Raw genomic sequence first — 25,780 nt, 5'->3', positions numbered from 1 at the left:
AGAGTCTGTGTGTGACTCCTGAAATATATATGTAGATTTAAAAATTACCCCAACACTATATACAGCTCTACGCTTGTGATACATTGCCCATTTACTGCTTTTTATATTCTGGTCAAATCCATACTGAGGCAGTGAAAGTCTGCTTCTGACTCTGGAAATATATACGGATATACCTGGTATCAGGTGATACTGTACCCTTTCTCAACTTTCTATATTCTTGTCGAATCCATACTGGACCTGAGAGCGTCTGTGTCTGCCTCCTGTAATATATACGGAGATTTAGAATGTTTAACATAGACTATATATACCTGGTATCTGTTGCTACAGAACCCTTTGTGCCAGAAAGTCCTCCTCCACCCACCACTCTAAGTGCATCATTGACAACTTGAACATTGGCCCACATGTGTGGTTATTTCCTGCAGATCTTCTTTCTATATTATCGTGTGATCCATACTGAGCCTGTGAGAGTCTGTGTGTTCCTCCTGAAATATATATGTAGATTTAAAAATCAGTCCAACACTGTATACAGCTCTACGCTTGTGATACATTACCCATTTACTGCTTTTTATATTTTGGTCTAATGCATACTGAGCTATTGAGAGTGTGTTTCTGACTCTGGAAATATATAGGGAGATTAAGAATGTTTAAACTATGCTATATATACCTGGTATCTGGTGATACTGTACCCTTTCTCAAATCCATACTGGGCCTGAGAGCATCTGTGTCTGCCTGCTGAAATATATACAGGGATTTTGAATGTTGCAACTATGCTATATATACCTGGTATCTGTTAATACTGTACCCTTTCTCAACTTTCTACATTCTTGTCTAATCCATACTGGGCCTGAGAGTGTCTGTGCCTGCCTCCTGAAATACATACGCAGATTTTTTTTATTTTCACTATACTATATATACCTGGTATCTGTTTCTACAGTACCCTTTGTGCCAGAAAGTCCTCCTCCACCCACCACTCTAAGTGCATCATTAACACCTGGAACATTGGCCCACATGTGTGATTATTTCTTGCAGATCTTCTTTTTAGATTAATGTGTGATCCATAATGAGCATGCAAGAGTCTGTGAATTACTCCTGAAAAATATATGTAGATTTAAAAATTAGCGCAACACTGTATACAGCTCTACACTTGTGATACATTACCCATTTACTGCTTTTTATATTCTGGTCTAATCCACACTGAGGCAGTGAGAGTCTGTTTCTGACTCTGGAAATATATACGGATATACCGTACCCTTTCTCAACTTTCTATATTCTTGTCGAATCCAAACTGGGCCTGAGAGCGTCTGTGTCTGCCTCCTAAAATATATACAGAGATTTAGAATGTTTAAACTGGACTATATATACCTGACATCTGGTGTTACTGTACCCTTTTTCAACTTTTTACAGTATTTTCCAATTCATACTGAGCCTGTGAGCGTCTGCGTCTGACTCATGAAATATAGACGGAGATTTACAATGACCCCTACACTGTATAAAGCTGTATGCTTCTGATACAGTACCATATATCTGCTGGTATTTTGGGTTCATCTTCACAAAAATTAGGAAGTATGCTTTAAGAGGCCACGGACGTGGGCGTGGGTGGCTAGCTGGTATTGATGGTGGTGGTGCATCTGCTGGTAGTGCCCAAAGTACAATACCAGCTAAAGCAAGAGGTGTTGAGACTGCGGCATGGTCCTTTTAAACCGCTTTTAAAGCCAGAGCAGCATGAACTGGTTTTGGCTTACATTGCCGAAACAGCCTCCAGCTCTATCGCCTCCTCTTCTGAAGTTTCAAAAAATGCAAGCACTGAATCGTCAGTGCAGGCTTCTGGTCAGGGACAACCCCTTTCCTTGTGTCCTTCACCCTCTCCAAAAGTGAAGGATGCGGCAGCCCACACTTGAGATTACTCCATGGAGCTCTTTTCACATACCATGCCTGGGTTATCAAGTAAAATCCTGAATTCCCCAGTCCAACATGAATCAGAGATGGAGTGCACTGATGCACAGCCACTGCTAGATGATTCTGCTGGTACATTCACCCACAGTACTACATTCCCCTCGCACTCTACAGAGCCAGAATCTGACTCTGATGAAACTCAGGTGCCCCTTCCCACATACTATACCACTTTACACAGTGACACAGGTGGAGATGAAAGTGCCGGTTCCCTGAGCAGGTGGGGGACATACTCGTGGGCGATGGCACTGGCACAGGGCCCCTCATAGTACGCAAAAGTGTGTCTGCAGGTGGGAGGGCCCACTCACCGTCAGACACACCGGCGTACTATGAGGGCCCCTGTGCCAGTGCCGTCACCCACGAGTGGCCCCCCCTGCTTGCTCATGGCCACAGCACTTGCAATACTTACCTCTCCCTGCTCCACCACGAGACGTCTTCCACGTTTCCTGACAGTGACATTCAGGTCAGAGAGCGCGATGACATCACATCTGTATGCCCTCTGCCTAAACAGTCCAAATGTAGAGAGCTGGAAGATGTTGACGCTGAGGAGTCCAGAGTAGAGCAGTGCCCAGCAAGGAGAGGTATTTAACTTTTTTAAAGGTTGGGAGCAATCTTTGGGGAGCACTATACACTGGAGAATGAGATATGGGGCCCATCATACACTGGAGCATCATCCATTTGGCCCATCATATACTGGAGCATTCCAAAAGGGGGACATCAGACACTAGAGCAGCATTTACAGGGCACATTATACACTGGAGCATTAGAAATGGGGCCCATTATATATGGAGCATTATTTGGGCCCATAAGACAGTGGAGCATCATCCATGCTGACCAACATATACTGTAGCATTATGTGGAGCTCATCATATACTGTATGGAACATTAAAGGAACCAATTATTCTCTATGGAGAAATATATGGGGCTCATTATTCTGTATGGCGCACAATGTGGTGGCCATAATACTGTATGGAGTAATATACTGGCCACTTTTTGAGCTATTGGAGAATTTAAAATAGATATCAGTAATGTCATGTAAGAAGTGAAGTATTTTACATTGTACTATACCAATATTTCTCTGCCGTATCGGAGCATCATGAATTGTGGTATATGTTAAAGGGGCCCACTGACACTCTTTGACCCGGGCCACACGAAAACCTGGAGCCAGCCCTACCCCCCCCACAACTTTAGCCAAATAACCCCCAGTTTTCAATTCGTAACTATTATTATAAAGTAAATTAAGGTTGACAAGCTTAAGTAATAAGAATTTATGTTGTTGGCATTGAAATAGGCATTGTAGGTGTGTTTACTGTCCTCCACTCCCTGACGACTTTGCTTCCCCATTGACTTGCATTGGGTTTCGTGTTTCAGTCGGACCCTGACTTTTCCCTATAGTCGACCGATTTTGTTCAACTCGACTTTGAGAAAGTTGGGCTTCATGAAACCCGACTCGACCCTAAAAAAGGCAAAGCCACTCATCTCTACTAACGAGTTTTATAATGAATCACTAATCTTTTATGTATTTCTATATGCATAGTTTTACTAGATGATTATAAGATATTTGAATTCTGTGCAAAATATCAGATTGAAATGTCAAGCATATTTTATTTAACATGAGATGTATCTAACATCTCATTCTTTAGGTCATTTAGGTAAAATTATTTACATATTTTCAAGAACACTTCAAATCAAAACAAAGTTCCTGCAGTATATTATTATTTCTAACAATACACAGGTTGATGGTTGAAATACTTTCAAGTGCTATTGAGGTCAATAAACAATACTGCAAACTCTCATTAGGTTAGATACAAGTCTTTTGATTGTCTTTTACAACTAACACTGTGGTGTGATAAATGAACTGATTGTTCTATCCATCTGTGTGATTGCACAGTAATACAGACTACATGAGTCCTAGTTGCTGAAGTATTAGTTCAGATGAAAATAATGTTACCAATGAAAATGTGATTTTTTTTTATAGATGTTACTGCACTGCATTTACAAAGACTAATCCTATTCATTGATTGTGCCATAATTTAATCATTTTGAATGAAGATGGAAGCTAATTTGACGATACTACTCTAGCCTTTTGTTCTGGAGAAAAGGCCATGTCGTATATAAATCACATTAACATACAGTTGTGGCCAAAAGTATTGACACCCCTGCAATTCTGTGAGATAATACTCAATTTCTTCCTGAAAATGATAGCAAACACAAATTCTTTGGTATTATTATCTTCATTAAATTTGTCTTAAATGAAAAAGCACAAAAAGAATTGTCCTAAAGCCAAATTGGATATAATTCCACACCAAACATAAAAAAGAGGGTGGACAAAAGTATTGGCACTGTTCGAAAAATCATGTGATGCTTTTCTAATTTGTGTAATTAACAGCACCTGTAACTTACCTGTGGCACCTAACAGGTGTTGGCAATAACTAAATCACACTTGCAGCCAGTTGACTTGAATTAAAGTTGACTCAACCTCTGTCCTGTGTCCTTGTGTGTACCACATTGAGCATGGAGAAAAGAAAGAAGACCAAAGAACTGTCTGAGGACTTGAGAAACCAAATTGTGAGGAAGCATGAGCAATCTCAAGGCTACAAGTCCATCTCCAAAGAACTGAATGTTCCTGTGCCTACCGTGCGCAGTGTCATCAAGAAGTTTAAAGCCCATGGCAGTGTAGCTAACCTCCCTAGATGTGGACGGAAAAGAAAAATTGACAAGAGATTTCAACGCAAGATTGTGCGGATGTTGGATAAAGAACCTCGACTAACATCCAACATCCGTCGGCGTCTGAATGAAAAGGGACTGTATGGTAGGAGACCCAGGAAGACCCCACTTCTTAACCCGAGAAATAAAAAAGCCAGGCTGGAGTTTGCTAAAACTTACCTGAAAAAGCCTAAAATGTTTTGGAAGAATGTTCTCTGGTCAGATGAGACAAAAGTAGAGCTTTTGGGCAAAGGCATCAACATAGAGAAGGAGAAAAAAAAGGCATTCAAAGAAAAGAACACGGTCCGTACAGTCAAACATGGCGGAAGTTCCCTGATGTTTTGGGGTTGCTTTGCTGCCTCTGGCACTGGACTGCTTGACCGTGTGCATGGCATTATGAAGTCTGAAGACTACCAACAAATCTTGCAACATAATGTAGGACCCAGTGTGAGAAAGCTGGGTTTCCCTCAGAGGTCATGGGTCTTCCAGCAGGACAATGACACAAAACACACTTCAAAAAGCACTAGAAAATGGATTGAGAGAAAGCACTGGAGACTTCTAAGGTGGCCAGCAATGAGTCCAGACCTGAATCCCATAGAACACCTGTGGAGAGATCTAAAAATGGCAGTTTGGAGAAAGCACCCTTCTAATATCAGGGACCTGGAGCAGATTGCCAAAGAAGAATGGTCTAAAATTCCAGCAGAGCATTGCAAGAAACTCAGTGATGGTTACCGGAAGCGGTTGGTCGCAGTTATTTTGGCTAAAGGTTGTGCAACCAAGTATTAGGCTGAGGGTGCCAATACTTTTGGCTGGCCCATTTGTAGAGTTTTGTGTGAAATGATCAATGTTTTGCTTTTTGCTTCATTCTCTTTTGTGTTTTTTCATTTAAGACAAATTAAATGAAGATAATAATACCAAAGAATTTGTGTTTGCAATCATTTTCGGGAAGAAACTGAGTATTATCTGACAGAATTGCAGGGGTGTCAATACTTTTGGCCACAACGGTAGATGAAGTAGAGATTAGAGTTACTACGAGTACTTGCCATATGATTTCTGTGACCAATGATATAACACAACTAAAAGGATATCAGCTAAATGCTGGGATTCCCATGGGGTGATACTATTTATTTCAACCTTTCGTTTTCTACATAAGGTGGTTAAATAATGTAGATGAGCAAAACATTTTTTGAGGTTTGAGATTGAAATATAAAGTGAATGAGTTAGCTGTGGACAACAACTTCTTTTAATTAACGTGGGTCTCATTCATCAGTCAATGCAATTGATATCATTTTTAGTGTGAAAAAAACATTTGAAAACCACTTAACAATTTATTGCTAATGTGCAATAGTTCACTTTGAATTATCCCTACATTTTAAATTTTGCTGATCTGATCTGTTCTTAGCAGAAGTCCGACACAGTATATTACTACTATCAGTCTCAGACTTCAAAATATAGTACATTTTCTGTACCTGTAACATTTTAGGAATTTTTGATATTTTGGCTTGCAGTGCTCATACTGTCAGTACACCAAATGCGGTCATAACTCCAAAGTACATGCAGTGATCAGCTGATGCCAATTCTTTTTCTTTTCCAATTTTCAGATTCATGTGTGAACAACTCCTTCCCCTCTATAATTAATTAGCATTATTTTTTGACCATTATAGTGTAGGCATTTGTGCTTTCTCTTGAGAATTGTATACATTTGTACAATTCAAATCAACCTAACTCAGGCCAAATAAAATTAATAAATCTTTATTTTTTATTATATATTTTTATATGTTATCCCTAATAACTAACAGAATGCCTACAGTAGGGGACACCACTGATTCCTGATAAACCAAGGAGGTAAAGTCCCAAACTCACAAAATGGGTCAATGTTTAAACAGAATCAAGTGTCTTGAATAAAGATGATGTGATAAACGGTAGTCTCAGTTTGTATAATAAATGTTTAATATAATGTTTAAATTTGTTCAACCTGATTTACACATAATACAGAAGTTGGTTTGTATTCAAATCTGGTGTGTTAGCACTGAAGAGGCAGCCCAATTGTAAAAGGGAAAGTATCATCAGAAAAAGATTTATTGTTTCAATTTGTCTCGTATGTTAAATGTATTTTTGTTCATATATATACACTGCTCAAAAAAATAAAGGGAACACTAAAATACCACATCCTAGATATCTCTGAATGAAATATTCCAGTTGCAAATTTTTATTCATTGCATAGTGGAATGTGTTCAGACCAATAAAACATAACAATTGTCAATGTAAATCAAAATGAATATCCCATGGAGGTCTGGATTTGTAATGATACTCAAAATCAAAGTGGAAAATCAAATTACAGGCTGATCCAACTTCAGTGGAAATGCCTCATGACAAGGAAAAGATGCTCAGTATTGTGTGTGGCCTCCATGTGCCTGTATGACCTCCCTACTGTACAATGCCTGGGCATGCTCCTGATGAGGTGGCGGATGGTCTCCTGAGGGATCTCCTCCCAGACCTGGACTGAAGCATCCGCCAACTCCTGGACAGTCTGTGGTGCAACGTAACATTGGTGGATGGAGAGAGACAGATGTGCTCATTCGGATTCAGGTCTGGGGAACGGGCGGGCCAGTCCATAGCTTCAATGCCCTCATGTTGCAGGAACTGCTGACACACTCCAGCCACATGAGGTCTGGCATTGTCTTGTATTAGGAGGAACCCAGGACCAACCATACCAGCACATGGTCTCACAAGGGGTCCGAGGATCTCAACTTGGTACCTAATGACAGTCAGGCTACCTCTGGCGAGCACATTGAGGGCTGTGCGGCCCTCCAAAGAAATGCCACCCCACACCATTACTGACTCACTGCCAAACCGGTCAAGCCAAAGTGTGTTGCAGGCAGCAGATCGCTCTCCACGGTGTCACCAGACTCTGTCACGTCTGTCAAATGTGCTCAGTGTGAACCTGCTTTCATCTGTGAAGAGCACAGAGCGCCAGTGGCAAATTTGGCAATCCTGGTGTTCTGTGGCAAATGCCAAGCATCCTGCATGGTGTTGGGCTGTGAGCACAACCCCCATCTGTGGACGTCGGGCCCTCAGGCCATCCTCATGGAGTCAGTTTCTAATCAGTTGTGCAGACTCATGCACATTTGTGGCCTTCCTGGAGATCATTTTGCAGGGCTCTGGCAGTGCTCCTCCTGTTCCTCCTTGCACAAAGGCAGAGGTAGCCATCCTGCTGCTGGGTTGTTGCAATCCTACAGCCCCCTCCACGTCTCTTGGTGTACTGGCCTCTCACCTGGTAGCGCCTCCAGCCTCTGGACACTACGCTTACAGAGACAGAAAACCTTCTTGCCACAGCTCACATTGATGAGCCATCCTGGATGAGCTGCACTACCTGAGCCACTTTTGTGGGTTGTAGAGTCCATCTCAAGCTACCACAAGTGTGAAAGCACAACCAACATTCAAAAGTGACCAAAACATCAGCCAGAAAGCATTGGTACTGACATGTGATCTGTGGTCCCCACCTGCAGAACCACTCCTTTATTGAGGGTGTCTTGATAATTGCCACAGGAAAGATGTATATCTTTGTACCAGTAGATAGAAAAATACTCAGAATTGAGAGTCTTCAGTGGTTGATACCTTTCAATGGCTAACTGAAAAGATGGTAACACATTGCAAGCTTTCGAGACTACTCAGGTCTCTTCATCAGGCATAGACGAATACAAAATCTGAAGAGTCACGTATTTATGCACAATACAGCACAGAAAAAATGCAGTAGATGAGACAAGTGACGTGAAGCAGAATTATGATTATGGGAGAGGGAGAAACATAAATATTGGACCAGTTCATAGATATGGAGTCCGGATGTTTTATTGTCCTCTGATTGGGGTCTCCTAATGTGTTGTGATGCCCCACAAGGTCTTAGGAGCAAATTCCTTAATTGATGTAAAAAGACATAAATCCATGCGACACATTCATTCCAACATTGAGAGTGTCAAAGGCCATCATAAATTTATACTCACAGACTGTTCTCTCTCTCTGAGATGTGAAGTTACCTTTCAATACCAGTAATTTCATATCCATGGTGTTGTGGTCCATCATACAAAAATGTTTTGCCACAGGTAGATCCATTCTTTTTTCTCTTATTGTGTGACGATGAGCATTCATCCTTGTTCTAAGCTTTTGCCCTGTCTCCCCCACATACAGACCCCCAGTTGGACATTTAGTACAAATAATTAAGTACACCACAGATGTAATGCAGCTGAAAGTACCTGGGATCTTGTAGTCCTGATGTGAATTGGGGATCTTTATCTTGTCCGTGGTCATTATAGATGGACAGGTTTTACATTTTTCCTGTTTGCAAGGAAAGGTTCCTCCAGCTGTTGGATAGGACAGGATAATTGATAATTGATAATTGCCAATAATTTCCATCTGTTGTCTATTCCATTTGCACATCAGCATGTGAAATTGATTGTCAAACAGTGTTGCTTCCTAAGCGGACAGTTTGAATTCACAGAAGTTTGATTTACTTGGGAGTTATATTCTGTTGTTTAAGTGTTCCCTTTATTTTTTTGAGCAGTGTATTTGCATAACCAAACACAGCTTTCATGCATCTTGCCATGCTTTCCATCAGTCTTTCACACTGCTTTTGGGTGTCATTATGTCACTCCTGGTGCAAAAATTTAAGCAGTTCCTCTTTGTTTGAAGGCTTGTGACTATTCATCTTCCTCTTGATTGCATTCCAGAGGTTTTCAATGGGGTTCAGGTCTGGAGATTGGGCTGGGCTGGCCATAACAGGGATTTGATGTGGTGGTCTTTCAACCACACATTGATTGACTTGCACTGGAAAAACCAGTCCTCAGAGTTGGGGAACATTGCCTGAGCAGAAGGAATAAACATAACCTTTTATGCGGCTTGATTCATACATCCTTCGTAAAGATTAACTTGCCCAATTCCAGCCTTGCTAAAGCATCCCCAGATCATCACCAAAACTCCACCAAATTTCATAGTGGGTGCAAGACACTGTGGCTTGTACACCTCTCATTGATGAAAGGCTTTTTTCTAACTTTACATGACTTGAGCCCTGCCTCTAGGAGCCTGTCACAAACTGTTCTTGCCATGCTCTTCACCCTAGCTACCATTTGCCATTCCTTTTGTAGGTCACTTGATGTCATGCTGCAGTTGCTGAGTGACATTCAAATAAGATGACGGTCATCCCGATCAGTGGAGAGTCGTTTTCGCCCTCTGCCGTTCTGTTGGTCTCTAGCTTTGTTGTCCCCAATGTCTGCTGCTTGACCTTGTTGTAATGGACTGACATCTTAGAAATTTTATGGAAGAAGGCAACATGACGCTCACTGTATCCATCTGCTAGTAAAGCCAGAATTGAGCCCTTCTTTTCCTCACTCAAGACTTTTCTTTTAAATTCCTTTGGCATGGTTAAAAGTTATTTTTCCATTCCTATTACTTTTGGGATATTACTAGAACTTGTTTTGCCATTGAGCTTGTCCTATTGTAAGAGGATTGTGAACACCACAGCAGGGTTTTTTACGCTTTCCTTCATTAAATAAGATTTAGTTCAGGTGATCACCTAATCAAAAGCACATTAACTCCTTAACATCCAATGATGTGCATAGTCCATCATGGCAGGATGTCAGTTCCCGCACCATGAAGGACTATGCACGCCATGCATTTAAACTACCACTCCGTGTAAACACACAGTGGTAGTTCAGTGCTGACAGCTATCTATGACAGCTGAGAGGCAGGGCAACAGGTGTAGGGACACATGTCATCAGTCCCTGTACCCAGAACGCTGTGATCGGTCAGTCAATCTTACTGTCTGACCACACCATGACCGTGTAGGAGATGCTGAAATATCAGCATTCAGGGGGGAGCCAGAGGGAAGGGAGCTCCCTGTCATCATGGGGCCCGCTCTCTGTCATGATGACCTGGGGTTGTCATGACAACCCCCGGGTCATTCATCTACAGAAAGCCTATGAGACCATGATCACAGCATGGTCTCAGAAGCTTTCAGCATAGGTATAATATATTGCCATGCCAGTGCATTGCAATGTGTTATACCTGCAACAAAAGTGAAAAAAGGTAAAAAAATGGAAAAAAAAGTAAAAATATGTAAAAAAATATTGAAAACTAATTAAAAATAATTTCAAAATCCACTAAAAAACACATTTTTATGTAAAAAATAAACAAAAAAGTACACGTTTGATATCGCTGAGTCCGTAAAAATCCCATCTATAAAAGTGTCACACTAGTTAACTCCATTATTGAACGCTGTAAAAAAACACAAAAATTATACTTTTTCCAAGGGGTATCACCATACTGCTTGGAAAAAGTGGAATAAAATGAGATAAAAAAAGAATGGTAATAAAAATAGTATCACTGAAAGCACGATCTTCTCCCACAAAAAACAAGCTACCATACAGCTCCATCAGTGGATAAATAAAAAGTTAAAATAATTACTTTTTCTATAAAAGTTTTTATTGTGTAAAAATGCCAAAACATAAAAAAAACTATATAAATGAGGTATCGCTGTAATCGTAGTGACCCTAAGAATAAAGCCGCCTTACCAATTTTACCACACACAGAATCAAGAGAGAAAAAAAGCAATTCCTGAATTGCTGGTTTTTGCTCATTCTGTCTCCACAAAAATCGGAATAGAAAGCGATCAAAAAATGTTATGTAACCAAAATTGATACCAATAAAAATGTCAGCTCGTCCCACAAAAAATAAGCCCTCATATGACTCTGTCGGCCAAAATATGGAAAAATTATAGCTCTCAAAATACAGCGATGCAAAAACTTCTTACAAAAAAGCGTTTTTTAGAGTGTGACAGCTGCCAAACATAAAAACTCACTATAAAAACCTGCTATAAATAGTAAATCAAACCTCCCTTTATCACTCCCTTAGTTAGGAAAAAGTAATAAAATAAAAAAGTATTTATTTCTATTTTCCCATTAAGGTTAGGGTTAGGTCTGGGGTTAGGGTTAGGGCTAAAGTTAGGGCTAGGGTTGGTGCTAAAGTTAGGGTTAGGGTTGGTGCTAAAGTTAGGGTTAGGGTTGGTGCTAAAGTTAGGGTTGGGGCTAAAGGTAGGGTTAGGGTTGGGATTAGGGTTGGAATTAGGGTTAGGGGTGTGTTAGTGTTAGGTTTGTGGTTAGGGTTATGGTTAGGGTTGGGGTGTGTTGGGGTTAGGGTTGGAGATAGAATTGGGGAGTTTCCACTGTTTAGGCACATCAGGGGCTCTCCAAATGTGGCATGGCATCTGATCTCAATTCCAGCAAATTTTGCATTGAAAAGTCAAATGGCGCTCCTTCCCTTCCAAGCTCTGCTATACACCCAAACAGTGGTTTACCCCCAATATGCAGTATCAGCGTACTCAGGACAAATTGCACAACAACTTTTGTGGTCCTATTTCTCCTGTTACCCTTGTGAAAATAAAAATTTGGGGGCAAAAAGATCATTTTTGTGGAAAAAATAAGATTTTTTATTTTCAAGGCTTTACGTTATTAACTTCTGTGAAGCACTTCGGGGTTCACAGTGCTCACCACACAGCTATATAAGTTCCTTGGGGGCTCTAGTTTCCAAAATGGTGTCATTTGTGGGGGGTTTCCACTATTTAGGCACATCAGGGGCTCTCCAAAAGCGACATGGCGTCCACTCTCGATTCCATCCAATTTTACTTTTAAAACCTCAAACGGTGCTCCTTCTCTTCTGAGCCCTGCCGTGCACCTAAAGAGTGGTATTCCTCCACACATGGGGTATCGGTGTACTCCGGGGAAATTGCACAACAAATATTGTGGTTCATTTTCTCCTGATACCCTTGGCAAAATGAAAAAAATTGTGGCCGAAATAAAATTTTTGTGAAAAAAAGTTAAATGTGATGTGGTCCCTAAAAAAATGGTTTTGCAAATTTTGTTAAAAATATGAGAATTTGAGAGGCGTGGTTTGCAGGGGAAGGGTGCAGACCTGTGCTTCAGGAGCTCCTGAAAAATCCCCTATTTAAGCTACTAAAAGCTTACTAAATGTGGAATTTTTTGGATTTAAAGCTGAAGAAATATGCCTGGAACTGACTACAGGATGCATGGACTCAAATCTACAAAGAAAAATCCCCTAACAAGACATGTGAATGGTCAGGGAGAACCTGGCAGGGGCCCACTCCCAGCTGGAGGACAACACAGACCGATGCTACAAGCAAAAGCCTCTAGCTCACCAGCAGTAAAATCGGGACTCCCAAGAGACTTACAGACCCATGGGTCGCCCTCGGAGAAACCGACGCATGTTGCGGCTCCACTACCAGCTGACGGTAATGTGAGGAAGCGCTCAGGCGTCAGAAAACCGCTGATGTGGCAGGGAAGAGACAATGGTGACTCAGCAGCTTCAGCCCTGGGGCCACAGCTGATTGTAGAGACTTCCATAGCGCAGGGAGACCCAGGAGAGACCCACCATCTGGATGCCCCAGGAGACTCACCAGCCCACAGGTTGCCCTCAGAGGAACTGATGTCTGTAGCTGCTCTGCTGCCTGCTGGCAGCAATGTGAGGAAGTGCCTAGGAGCCGCAGCGTGTTCAGAAGCAGGGGAACAGCTGATGAGGCCGGGTAGAGAGAGCAGTGACTCAGCAACTTCAGCTCTGCAGTCACAGCTGATTACAGAGACTTCAACAGCACTGCGAGACACAGCAGGGACCCTCAGTTTAGATGCCCCAGTGTTTGTGCCAAGATCAGCTCGTAGTGAAGAGAGTCGGGCATTGGAACCGCAGGTAAAACCAGAGGAGGGTGCCTGTCAGCTGCTGCACACCAGGGGGAAATGAGACTGCCACTCCGGGGAGGGGGATCACTGTGAGGCTGGGAAGAGACAGATTTTAGGAAATGAACCCCCTGTGTATACCACAAATAAAGATGAGCTTTTTACTTTAATTAGAGAGACTGCTAATTTAATACAGGAGATGGGAAGCAACACACAGCGATTCTTTCATACACCCACAGAGCTAAAATCTCCCCCTGATGACAAAATACAAGCTGACAGGTCAGAGGAATATAGATCTGTTCCAGGGGTTAATAATGGAGAGATATCCCCTAACCCATTTGTTAGTATTCCTATGCTTAAAGGGGAAGTGTATCAATTTACTGAGGGAGTGCAGCAGAAGGGATTCCTTGGCTAGTTTTGAGGATTATAAGCGGAGAAATAACATAAAGATTAGAGGAATCCCTGAATCAGTGCAGTCCTCACAACTGAAAGAATACATTTCCATGATGACCTCCCATTTGATCCCGAATCTTAAAGAAACCAATTTGATTGAAAAAGCTTTCAGAATACGTAGACCGCCTTCACTGCCCTCAAGTGTAAGCAGAGACGTTATTGTCTCATTTTACCCCAATTGGGTAAGGAATACACTTTTAGGGATATCAAAAGACCCGCTACTACTAGAGTCTCCATATAAACACCTGATGTTCTTTAAGGACCTGTCTAGATCAACCCTACAAAAACGCAAGCTGTTTCAATTTACCACCCGTAAGCTCCTGTGTAGCGGAATCTCTTATAACTGGACTCAATTTTCTACTTTGCAAGTGAAGTTTGCATCCAGAATAATTCCTGTTTCCTCACCAGAAGAGGGAATCGACTTTTTAATATCTGCTGGAATAATCTCTTATGGGGCCTCAATTGGATCCTCCTCACCGCCCAATTCAGATCCGTGTCCAAACTGAGTGTCTTGAGGTTTATAAGTATTTTGATTGGCAAAGAAGTATTTTCCACTTTATGGCTTTTGAATGAACCGGACTTTACCTCCCCAAGGTCTTAGGGTCACTTATATGTGTACCCGGACGCGACAGGTCTATATATATTTATTAAGCGATTACTTGCAGTGATCTGTAGTCTCAAGTATTGTAAAACTATATACTTTGTGTACTGTCTTTTTGTTTTTTAACAAGTGTTGGCATTTATAATAAGCAACTTTCTCAGCTTCTGTATTAAACTGTATGTGTTTTGCTAGGAGTAACTGAGGATTCATTGAGGTATATTATTGTATTGCTTTTTTATTTACAGGTGTTGGTGTTTGTAATAAGCAACTTAAACCTTGTGCAGATTTACTGTATGATATGCACACAATCCTTTACTGGATACTTTATTAAGCTTTACGTGTTCAACTGTATATAACCCATGATAGTGTATATATGTATGCCTGTCTTTCCCCTATCTTTATAGGGTTTTTTTTTTTACTTCTTTCCCCATCCCTTCTTTCCCTTGTTCCATTGCCCTTTCCTCCTTATCACCTTACTTTCCTACCTCTTTTCCCTACCCTTTACCCATACCTTTTAAAAAATTTAAAATACCAATAAAGATCATTTGAAAACAAAAATATGAGAATTTGGTCTCTCTTTGCTGGGAAAGATATTAGTTATAAAAATTTTCATCCTTCCGAAAGTCTTATATATCTTTAGGACCTTACCACTAGCCATTCCTGCACATTTTTTAGACAGAATCCAAGCAACTGTTAATTCATTTGCTTAGAACGGGAAGAAAGCTAGCATTGCGTCAGACATTTTATATAAATCCAAAAATAATGGTGGCATTGCGCTTCCCAACATGAAAGCCTATCATTTATCTAGTTTGGTTAAATATAGTGCATACTGGTTTAATAAAAATATCTCTCCCGCATGGACCCGTCTAGCAAATTTGATTAATAACCACTGCCCCCTACAGGACATAATTATTAATCATCTTTTTATTAATCATCTTTTTAGACCACACATACATAAACCTAAATCTTCCAGGCGTTGACTAGCACTTGGACTATACTAGCTAAACCTAACAAGAGAAGAAACAAACTAGAATTAACAACAAACTTCCCAATTTCCTTGCTCACTACCATCTATAAAATCGATCTTCCGGATAATTGGAAGCAATCGGGAATCAAAAAGGTAAGAGACTTGCATAATGGGCTGAATTTTATACCCTTTAAAGAAGTCAAAGAAAAATTTAATCTAACCTCCCAAGACTTTATGTTCTTTTTAATTTTATAAGATTGCATTCGTAAATTTATAAGCAACAAAAATCCAAAGGCAGAAATTATTGCTATATTATTAGAAAATCCTAATAATAAATTTTTATGGAGCACCAAAAATCTTTATAGTTATTTAAATAAAGATAATACTTTCCATAAAAACTTGGTAAAGTGGGAATCAGACCTAAATATTTCTATTAAACACGAACAATGGGAAAACGCTATCAGAAACTCATATTCGTCCAACATTTCTATGATCCTTCACGAGACTTACTATAATACCCTCGTTAGATGGTATTACACCCCTTCTCCCTAGCCCATATTGACCAAAAGAACTCACTCTTATGTTGGAGGAATTGCGGACTACTCAGTAATCTTCTCCATATTTTTGGAGTTGCCCTAAAGTTAAAAGCCTGTGGAAACAGGTATCGATATATGTTGACTCCCTTCTCAAGAGGCATTACCCATTAACTCCAAAGGCCGCTCTTCTCTCTATTGTGAAAAATGAGGATGAATGAACTCATGGAGATCAACATCCAACACTGCGGAGACACCATCACATGTTTCTCAATGCAGTGATTCTAGAACAATGCCCCCATCCCTTATGGGAAATATGTAAAAATATGCAAAACACAAGCCGCAGAGACACCATCACATGTTTCTCAATGCAAGCAATGACTAGCCAGGTCTTTCCCCGGGAAGGAACAACCACGGGAAGGGCAGTCTCCAATGAAGGAAACCACCTATGCCAAAACATGGTATCCATCCACAGACAGCTGGCCAGTAGGAGCAATGCCTAGTAGAAGATTGTGAAAAATGAGGATGAATGAACTCATGGAGATCAACATCCAAGATCACTGCGTTGAGAAACATGTGTTGGTGTCTCCGCAGTGTTGGTTGAGTTCATTCATTCTCATTTTTCACGCTCTTCTCTCTATTGACCTTGAAGAGTTCGACCCTTCGATAAGGTTTGTTATAATACAGTGGGGCAAAAAAGTATTTAGTCAGTCAGCAATAGTGCAAGTTCCACCACTTAAAAAGATGAGAGGCATCTGTAATTTACATCATAGGTAGACCTCAACTATGGGAGACAAACTGAGAAAAAAAAATCCAGAAAATCACATTGTCTGTTTTTTTTCATTTTATTTGCATATTATGGTGGAAAATAAGTATTTGGTCAGAAACAAAATTTCATCTCAATACTTTGTGATATATCCTTTGTTGGCAATGACAGAGGTCAAACATTTTCTGTAAGTCTTCACAAGGTTGCCACACACTGTTGTTGGTATGTTGGCCCATTCCTCCATGCAGATCTCCTCTAGAGCAGTGATGTTTTTGGCTTTTCGCTTGGCAACACGGACTTTCAACTCCCTCCAAAGGTTTTCTATAGGATTGAGATCTGGAGACTGGCTAGGCCACTCCAGGACCTTGAAATGCTTCTTACGAAGCCACTCCTTCGTTGCCCTGGTGGTGTGCTTTGGATCATTGTCATGTTGAAAGACCCAGCCACGTTTCATCTTCAATGCCCTTGCTGATGGAAGGAGGTTTGCACTCAAAATCTCACGATACATGGCCCCATTCATTCTTTCATCTACCCGGATCAGTCGTCCTGGTCCCTTTAAAGAGAAACAGCCCCAATGCATGATGTTTCCACCACCATGCTTTACAGTAGGTATGGTGTTTGATGGATGCAACTCAGTATTCTTTTTCCTCCAAACACGACAAGTTGTGTTTCTACCAAACAGTTCCAGTTTGGTTTCATCAGACCATAGGACATTCTCCCAAAACTCCTCTGGATCATCCAAATGCTCTCTAGCAAACTTCAGACGGGCCCGGACATGTACAGGCTTAAGCAGTGGGACACGTCTGGCACTGCAGGATCTGAGTCCATGGTGGCGTAGTGTGTTACTTATGGTAGGCCTTGTTACATTGGTCCCAGCTCTCTGCAGTTCATTCACTAGGTCCCCCCGCGTGGTTCTGGGATTTTTGCTCACCGTTCTTGTGATCATTCTGACCCCACGGGGTGGGATTTTGCGTGGAGCACCAGATCGAGGGAGATTATCAGTGGTCTTGTATGTCTTCCATTTTCTAATTATTGCTCCCACAGTTGATTTCTTCACTCCAAGCTGGTTGGCTATTGCAGATTCAGTCTTCCCAGCCTGGTGCAGGGCTACAATTTTGTTTCTGGTGTCCTTTGACAGCTCTTTGGTCTTCACCATAGTGGAGTTTGGAGTCAGACTGTTTGAGGGTGTGCACAGGTGTCTTTTTATACTGATAACAAGTTTAAACAGGTGCCATTACTACAGGTAATGAGTGGAGGAAAGAGGAGACTCTTAAAGAAGAAGTTACAGGTCTGTGAGAGCCAGAAATCTTGTTTGCTTGTTTCTGACCAAATACTTATTTTCCACCATAATATGCAAATAAAATGAAAAAAAACCAGACAATGTGATTTTCTGGATTTTTTTTTCTCAGTTTGTCTCCCATAGTTGAGGTCTACCTATGATGTAAATTACAGACGCCTCTCATCTTTTTAAGTGGTGAAACTTGCACTATTGCTGACTGACTAAATACTTTTTTGCCCCACTGTATATATTTTCCTAGTGGTTAGGAATTCCCTGGTATTGTACTGGAAAAGAGTGGATGCGCCAAAGTTTTCCGATATTTTGGAGAAAATCTCTTCGCACTACTCTTTGGAACTACGCTTCGCTATTATTAATAATAACTTAAACAAACACGCAAAGAAATGGGACAAATGGAAATCAATTCCTGTTACAGCTTAAACCAAAGATATACTTTATTGTTCAAATAATAAACGACACCTGCACTACGGTACGGCTGATGCAATACTCCCACAGATCTGGTTAACACACAACCCTTTTTTTACTATACTGGTCATTAAGTGCCTACAGTTTTTTCTTTATATACACTTAAGTTAGATACAGTTTATACAGTTTGCATCTGCATTAATTTCATATGCAAAGCTATGGAAATGTATATTTGGAGTTTTCTAGTTTTTATTGTCACCCCATTTCCCTTCCCTTCCCTCCCCCTCTCCTAATTGTACCCCCTCCCCCTTTTCCTAAAACCTTACATTTCCCTCCTCACTCCTCCCCTTATTAAAACTTCAAAATCAATAAAAACAGTTAAATACAAAAATATGAGAAATTGCTGGTCAAATTTTGACCCTTATAACTTCCTAACAAAAAAATTTTGTTTCCAAAATTGTGCTAATGTAAAGTAAACATATGTGAAATGCTTTTTATTATTAAGTATTTTGTGTGACATATCTCTCTGATTTAACGGCATACAAACTAAAAGTTTGAAAATTGCAAAATATTAGAAATTTTCGCCATATTTCCATTTTTTTCATAAGTTATATCAAAGAAATTTTACAAATAACATGAAGCACAATATGTCAGGAAAAAAATTCTCAGAATCAGTGTGATCTGTTGAAGCATTCCAGAGTTATAACACCGTAAAGTGACAGTGGTCAGATTTCAAAATTAAGGCCTGGTCATTAACCTACAAAGTGGCTTGGTCCTTAAGGAGTTTTAAGTAGAATGAGGTGTACTCTGGTTGGAATTCAAATGACACTGGAATGGAATGGCTGTCAGGCATGTAGAGAAGCTGATTTTTATAAAACTGAGCAGTGGTCTCTTAATTTTTGCCAGAGCTGTATATAACATATTTAGTCTATTACTTAACCAGTTTACTCGGTGCATTAATTAATTGTGCACATATCTATAAATGGGGATAAAAACTTACCTTATAATGATTAGGGGAATGAAATATACCAAAAAGGACACAATTGTCATGTATGGTTTCCAGTAAGACTCATCTGGCCAAAGAGCCCAGCACTGAATTTCTCCATTGGCAAGTTTATATTTTCCAAATATAATCAACGTTGGAATTGAAAAAAGGAAAGAAAGAGTCCATGCGACTACAATTAGAACTTTAGCTTGTCTTTCTGTATAAAAAAGAAAACAAATGTTTTAACGTTCAAGAGATGATAGCTACACAAATAAGGTAAAAGATTCATTATTATTATTTCTCATTGACAAACAAACACTGAATATTATTTATATAACTAAAGCACAACATAGCAGCAGGCGGCCAATGCTGACCGAAGAGGGAGATGAAAGCGCATTCTGTCACTGCAGGAACTCAGCGCATACATTGTCAGCGTGTATGTGCTCTCATCTAACTCTCCTGTAAGAATCGGTCTCTCACTGCTGGACAAGGGTACCTGAGGACACCTGCACACACTAATATTGTGGCGTCTCTTGGCTCCAGCAATGTCAATGTGTGCAGGGATGAGGATTCAATGCAGATAGCATTATATAAAGTGCTGTCAATCATCACAAGGGGAGAGACGCAGGTGGTAATTCAGAGGACAGAATGATGCACCAAACACTTGGCCAAGCCAAGGGTGCACCAAAGTCTCCTTATTTACATACCAGCTGCTGGCCCGATTCTAAAGCATCGGGCACTCTAGAATATGGCCAGTGGCAGATTAAAATAAAAAATGTGATATACTTACCATCCGACAGCCCCCGGAATCTGTCCCTCCTCTCCACGCTGCCAGCATCTTCTGTTCCCAGTACTGCTTTGCGCCAAAGACCGCAGCTGACGTCCTTTCGCGAGAGCGCGACATCATCAGCGGTATTTCACGCAAAGCAGTACTGGGAACGGAAGATGCCGGCAGTGTGGAGAGGAGGGACAGATTCTGGGGGCCGTCGGAAGGTGAGTAGATCACTATTTTTTATATTAATTCTATTTTTTACACGTTTATGGTACCGAGGGTCTGATGGTGTCTCTTCTCCTCCGGACCCTGGGTACCGGCTAGCGCCGGGCATCTCCGGCTGCGTCGCCGCTGACGCCCGTGCGTCCAGAGATGACCCGCGGCAACCGTCGGGAGATCAGCAGCAAGCGCTGCTGATCTCCCGACGGCACAGTAGCGGTGGCGTGCGTCCTGCTAATTGCGGACTGCGCCTGTTGCTGATTGGTTGCGGCCTCGCGGGGGCCTGGCGGCCGCGACCGATCAGCACAGCGGGATTTTGGTTGCAGACAGACATAATAAGGTGTTTATATACTGTATATATAGATGTAATAAAACTGTTTTTACATAAAAAAATCAATATAATTGGTACCACAAGTATGATTTTCAGTTTTTCATAAAGGCTAAGCCCCCTTTATGAGTATAGAAATGGTTTTAGTTGAGTATTGGGATGAAATATTTCCTTTAAGTAAGCATCATTAAGAAATAATAGATACATGTTAGATACTTTGAGGTTTCTGTCACTTTTAACATGAAGAATTACTTATCATGTAGCACTATTCTTGCTGTGAAGACAAATGACCACAAACTGTGAAGAATCCTATCATAAGTCAATAGCTTCTCTCTGAGCCATTCAGATCTGTTACATGATATTTCTGGTAGACTACTGTACCTGCTGTTATTATAGCAGAGATATGAATAGCACATGACTATATGTGCACAAAAACATGTATAGCACTAACTAAATTCAGTAGATATTCTATGCAGCTAATATACAGAATTTACATTATATAAGATTCTTTTTTTATGACATTCATATGCACTTAATAATAATAATAATAATAATAATAATAATAATAAATTTTATTTCTATAGCGCCGACATACTCCGCAGCACTTTACACTTACCAAAATACCCTCACTGTCAAAATAACACAAAATAATACTATTATGTTATATGCAAAATATATTTCAACTTACATTTTTAGGATTAGAAATTTACATTCAGTATTTTATGTACTAACATACAATGTATTTTATTACAAAATTGTGTTCAGAATAGAGATGGGCAAACCCAATCAGTAAAGTACGGCGTCCATACTGAACACTGACTGTTCTGGCACAGACACCGAACACGAAATTCACCAGGAAGTCTGTTACTGTTCGTGTTCGACCCTCTGAACACCAGGTGCATGACAGCGCGGCAAACACCATTTCTGATTGGCTGTAAAATCATCACCGCCGGTCAGACAGCTGCGGTTCTCACGCTGTCAAAAGAGGTATAAAGTTTACCTCAGGACTTCTTCCAGCTGATGGGACTACTGCTCCCATCAGCAGACGCCTGCTGCCGCTAATAACAGTGAGGAGTATTCAGTGGGAGTATTCAGTGGGAGTATTCAGCAGCTGGCGCCTGCTTTGTAAATAAATAATTAAAAAATAAAAACCACGTGGGTTCCCCTGTATTTATGATAACTAGTCAGGCAAAACAAACAGCTGGGGCTGCAACCCTCAGCTGTCAGCTTCAGCCAGGCTGGTTATCAAGAATAGATAAAATTATTTTATCAATAATTAAAAAAAAGTTTTGGGGTGCCCTCATTTTTGACAATTGGCCTTGCTAAAGCAAACAGCTTGGTGCTGGTATTCTCATGCTGGTAAGGGGACATGGATATTGGCAGAATTTCAACTACGTTTTCTGCCAAGAGAGGCATAATCCGCACAGAAATTTCCACAAGGAAATCCGCAATTTGCGCACATTGCCATTGCCTATGCAGGAAATGCAAGGGCTGCCAAAAATTTGGAGGCACTACAATGCCCCTTGGAAGAGACATGGAGGAGGGCCTCATAAAGAAATGTCCCCATTTGAAAGGAACGGGTCTCCTATACTTGTAATGCCCATGCACTAAGTGTATGGGCTGACAAACATTTACCCCTGGGGGGTATACAAGAACATACTGTATATCAAATTTTTTTCAGGCATCATAAACACCCTTTAAAAAATTATGTGTGTGTTGCATCACGGACCACGGTCACCTTGGTGATATGGTGGTGGAGGATGAGAAGAAGGAGGAGGACAACAGCAAATAGCCAAAATCAGGAAGCGTATACCCATGTGTGGGTGTGAAGAGGTGCATGGGAACAGATCTCCCAAAAAAAGACACTGGATTTGAGCTTATGTTACGCTGCTATCATTCGGTGGTGCTGAGAAGTCTGGGCCAATCCAAACCTTAATCATTTTTATAAGAGTCAGCCTGTAAGCATTTTCAGTTGACAGGCAGATGCGCTTATCAGTTACAATTCTACCAGCGGCACTAAAAACCCGCTCTGACAAAACACTTGCGGCAGGGTAGATCATGACCTCCAAGGCATAGAGAGCCAGTTCATGTCACGTGTACAGCTTGGATACCCGATAATTATAAGGCACAGAGGAATCACAGAGGACGTTGGTACAGTCAGCAAGGTATTCTCTCAACATCTTCCCAAACTTTGCACTCCTTGTGAGAGTACCCAGCGCCTCAGGGCCTGTGCGATGGGAGGGTCTAAGAAAACTCTCCCAGAACTTTGCCAGTGTCCTCCTGTCTCTGCTGGATTGGAGTTGTGTCTCTCTTGACTGCATTCCTTGGTTGTCCAATGAGCTGTGACCTCTGCGCCAGCGTTTTCAGATGAGTTTTTTTTTTTAATTATTCCACAACAATGGTTTCCTGGTACTGCCCATTTTAGTAGACCTGTTCACCTCAGAAATAAGAGATAGAAAGTTCTCCTTGTAGCGTGGGTCTACAAGTGTCACCAACCAGTAATGACTGTCACCCAAAGTTTTGAGAATGCGAGGGTCATGGGAAAGGCAGCGTAAAATAAACTTAGCCATGTGTGCCAGACTGCTAACAGGCAAGACTTCTGTGTCCTCACCAAGAGCACTACTGACCATCCTCGCCTCCTCCTTCTTCTCCTCCTCCCTGCCCTCAAGCCATCCATGCTGAACAGACGGTATGACAGTTGTGCAGTTAGTACCATCTATTATAGAGCTTGTAACTAGCTCCTGTTCTTCCTCCTCCTCCTCCTCTTCCTCATTGTTACACAATCCATGTTGGGATTAGATGAGGCTAGCTTGTGTGTAATCACCCAGTATGGTTCTTTGTGCCATCTCATCTTGCTCTGCCTGCAATGCATCCTCTTCGATTGTAAGAAGAGAACATTTCAGAACACAGAGAAGTGAGATGGTGATGCTAATTATGGCGTCATCGCCGCTCACCATCTAGGTGGAGTACTCAAAGTTTTGGAGGATGATACATATGTCTGACATCCATGTCCACTCCTGAGGTCTTATGTGTCGAGTCTGAACTGAATATTGACGGCTTTCTTGATGCTGGTAGTCAACAACTGCCCTCTTCTGCTCACAAATCCTTCCCAACATCTGCAGTGTAGAGTTCCAATGCGTGGGGACATCACACACCAGTCAGTGAGCTGGAAACTGCAAATGCTGCTGAAGCTCAGCAAGGGCGGCAGAAACTGTAGATGACTTTCTAAAATGGGCACACAGTACTTTGACAAGCAGATCCAGCAGCTACGGGTAGCTTTTGAGAAAACACTGAACCTCGAGGTTAAGCATATGGGCCTGGCATGGTATGTGTATGAGCACGCCTCGCCTCAGAGCTGCCACCAGGTTCTGGACAATGTCACACATGACCATGCCTGGCTGTAGGTTCAGCAGGGTCAGCCACAGACCTGCCTGCTCTTTCAGAGCTGTCCACAACTCTTCAGCATTGTACGATTTGTCACCTAAGCATATTAGCTTCAGCACAGCCTGTTGCTGCTTGGCTGAGGCAATGCTTCAGTGCTTCTAGCTCATGACTGATGTGATCATTTCGCAGATGGCAGCTAATGAGGAGGATGAGGTACAGGAGCTGCAGACTGTGGGGGCTACCCTGATTGACCTAGGTCACGCAATCCTCGGTGTCGGGAGGACGTGTTCCATCACAAGGTCCTACTGGGTCCCGGCATCCACTATGTTAACCCAGTGTGCCGTCAGTGGGATGTACCATCCCTGCCCACAAGCACTTGTAATAATAATAAATAACAATAATAATCTTTATTTATATAGCGCCAACATATTCCGCAGCGCTTTACAGTTTATCAGTTTCAAAACACAAGTCATAAGTAACAACGTTAACAATACAATAATTAAAGCAAAATAAGGCGACATTGCTCGAGATGGCTTACAATCTACAAAAAGGTGGGGGAGATACAAAGTACGGGTGTGTATTTACAGTGATGTATTTACAATGATGGTCCAGCCATCTTGAGGGAGTGAGGGATGGATGGAGATAGTGAATGGGCTACTCATGCACACTTACACATAGAATGATTTTGATTATTGAACTTGATAGGCCGCTCTGAACAAATGTGTTTTGAGAGAGCGCCTAAAACTATGCAATTTGTGGATTGTCCTAATAATTTGGGGTAGAGCATTCCAGAGGATTGGCGCAGCGCGGGGGAAGTCTTGGAGTCGGAAGTGGGAGGTACGGATTAGTGCAGAGGTTAGTCGAAAGTCATTTGCAGAGCGCAGCGGTCGGTTAGGCTAATAGACAGAAATGAGGGAGGAGATGTAAGGGGGTGCTGCACTGTGGAGAGCTTTGTGGGTGAGAACAAGTACTTTGAATTGGATCCTATAATGAATGGGCAGCCAATGTAAGGACTGGCGAAGAGCAGACAAGTCCGAGTACCAATTAGCCAGGTAGATGACCCTGGCTGCTGCATTAAGTATGGACTGGAGAGGGGATAGTCGAGTAACGGGGAGGCCAATTAATAGAGCGTTGCAGTAATCCAGGCAGGAGTGCATCAAGGCGACAGTGAGAGTTTTTGTTGTTTCCATGGTGAGAAAAGGGCGGATTCTAGAGATGTTCTTTAGATGTAGGCGGCAAGAGCGGGCAAGAGATTGTATATGGGATGTGAAGGAGAGATTGGTGTCAAACATAACACCCAGACAGCGTCCCTGCTGCCGAGGTGTTATTATAGTGCCACCCACGGAGAGGGAAATGTCAGATTTAGGGAGGTTAGTAGATGGCGGGAGCAGAAGCTCAGTTTTGGAGAGGTTGAGTTTCAGATAGAGAGCGGACATGATGTTGGAGACTGTGGACAGACAGTCACTGGCGTTCTGTAGTACAGCGGGGGTAAGGTCGGGGAATGACGTATATAGTTGTGTGTCATCAGCATAAGGATGCAAAAAAAAAACCTGTTTGGGAGAGAAGAACAGACAAATCGCAGCACCCTAAGTGCGTAAACACAATATTGTAGTCTTTAAAGGGTGCACAATTTTATGCAGTCACCTGATAGAAGACTAATATGGCTTTAGATTGTGTAT

The 25,780-nt window shown here is 41.5% G+C and overlaps 1 protein-coding gene across 2 annotated transcripts in view; it reads right to left on the bottom strand.

Moving 5' to 3' along the window:
- The window catches only part of NPSR1 (neuropeptide S receptor 1), an 814,072-nt gene that overhangs the window by 373,393 nt on the left and 414,899 nt on the right, over nucleotides 1-25,780 (bottom strand). For both annotated transcript variants that reach the window (XM_073549960.1, XM_073549961.1), the window contains exon 5: nucleotides 19,414-19,615. In XM_073549960.1, the coding sequence (XP_073406061.1) occupies nucleotides 19,414-19,615 (202 nt within the window). The remainder of the gene's footprint in view (nucleotides 1-19,413; nucleotides 19,616-25,780) is intronic.

Source organism: Dendrobates tinctorius, unplaced genomic scaffold (assembly GCF_039654945.1).
Source record: "Dendrobates tinctorius isolate UK_male_01 unplaced genomic scaffold, ASM3965494v1 ptg000162l, whole genome shotgun sequence".
Taxonomy (NCBI): Eukaryota; Metazoa; Chordata; class Amphibia; order Anura; family Dendrobatidae; genus Dendrobates; species Dendrobates tinctorius.
The sequence above is the reverse complement of the archived record's forward strand: the minus strand, read 5'-3'. Positions and strand labels throughout refer to the sequence as shown.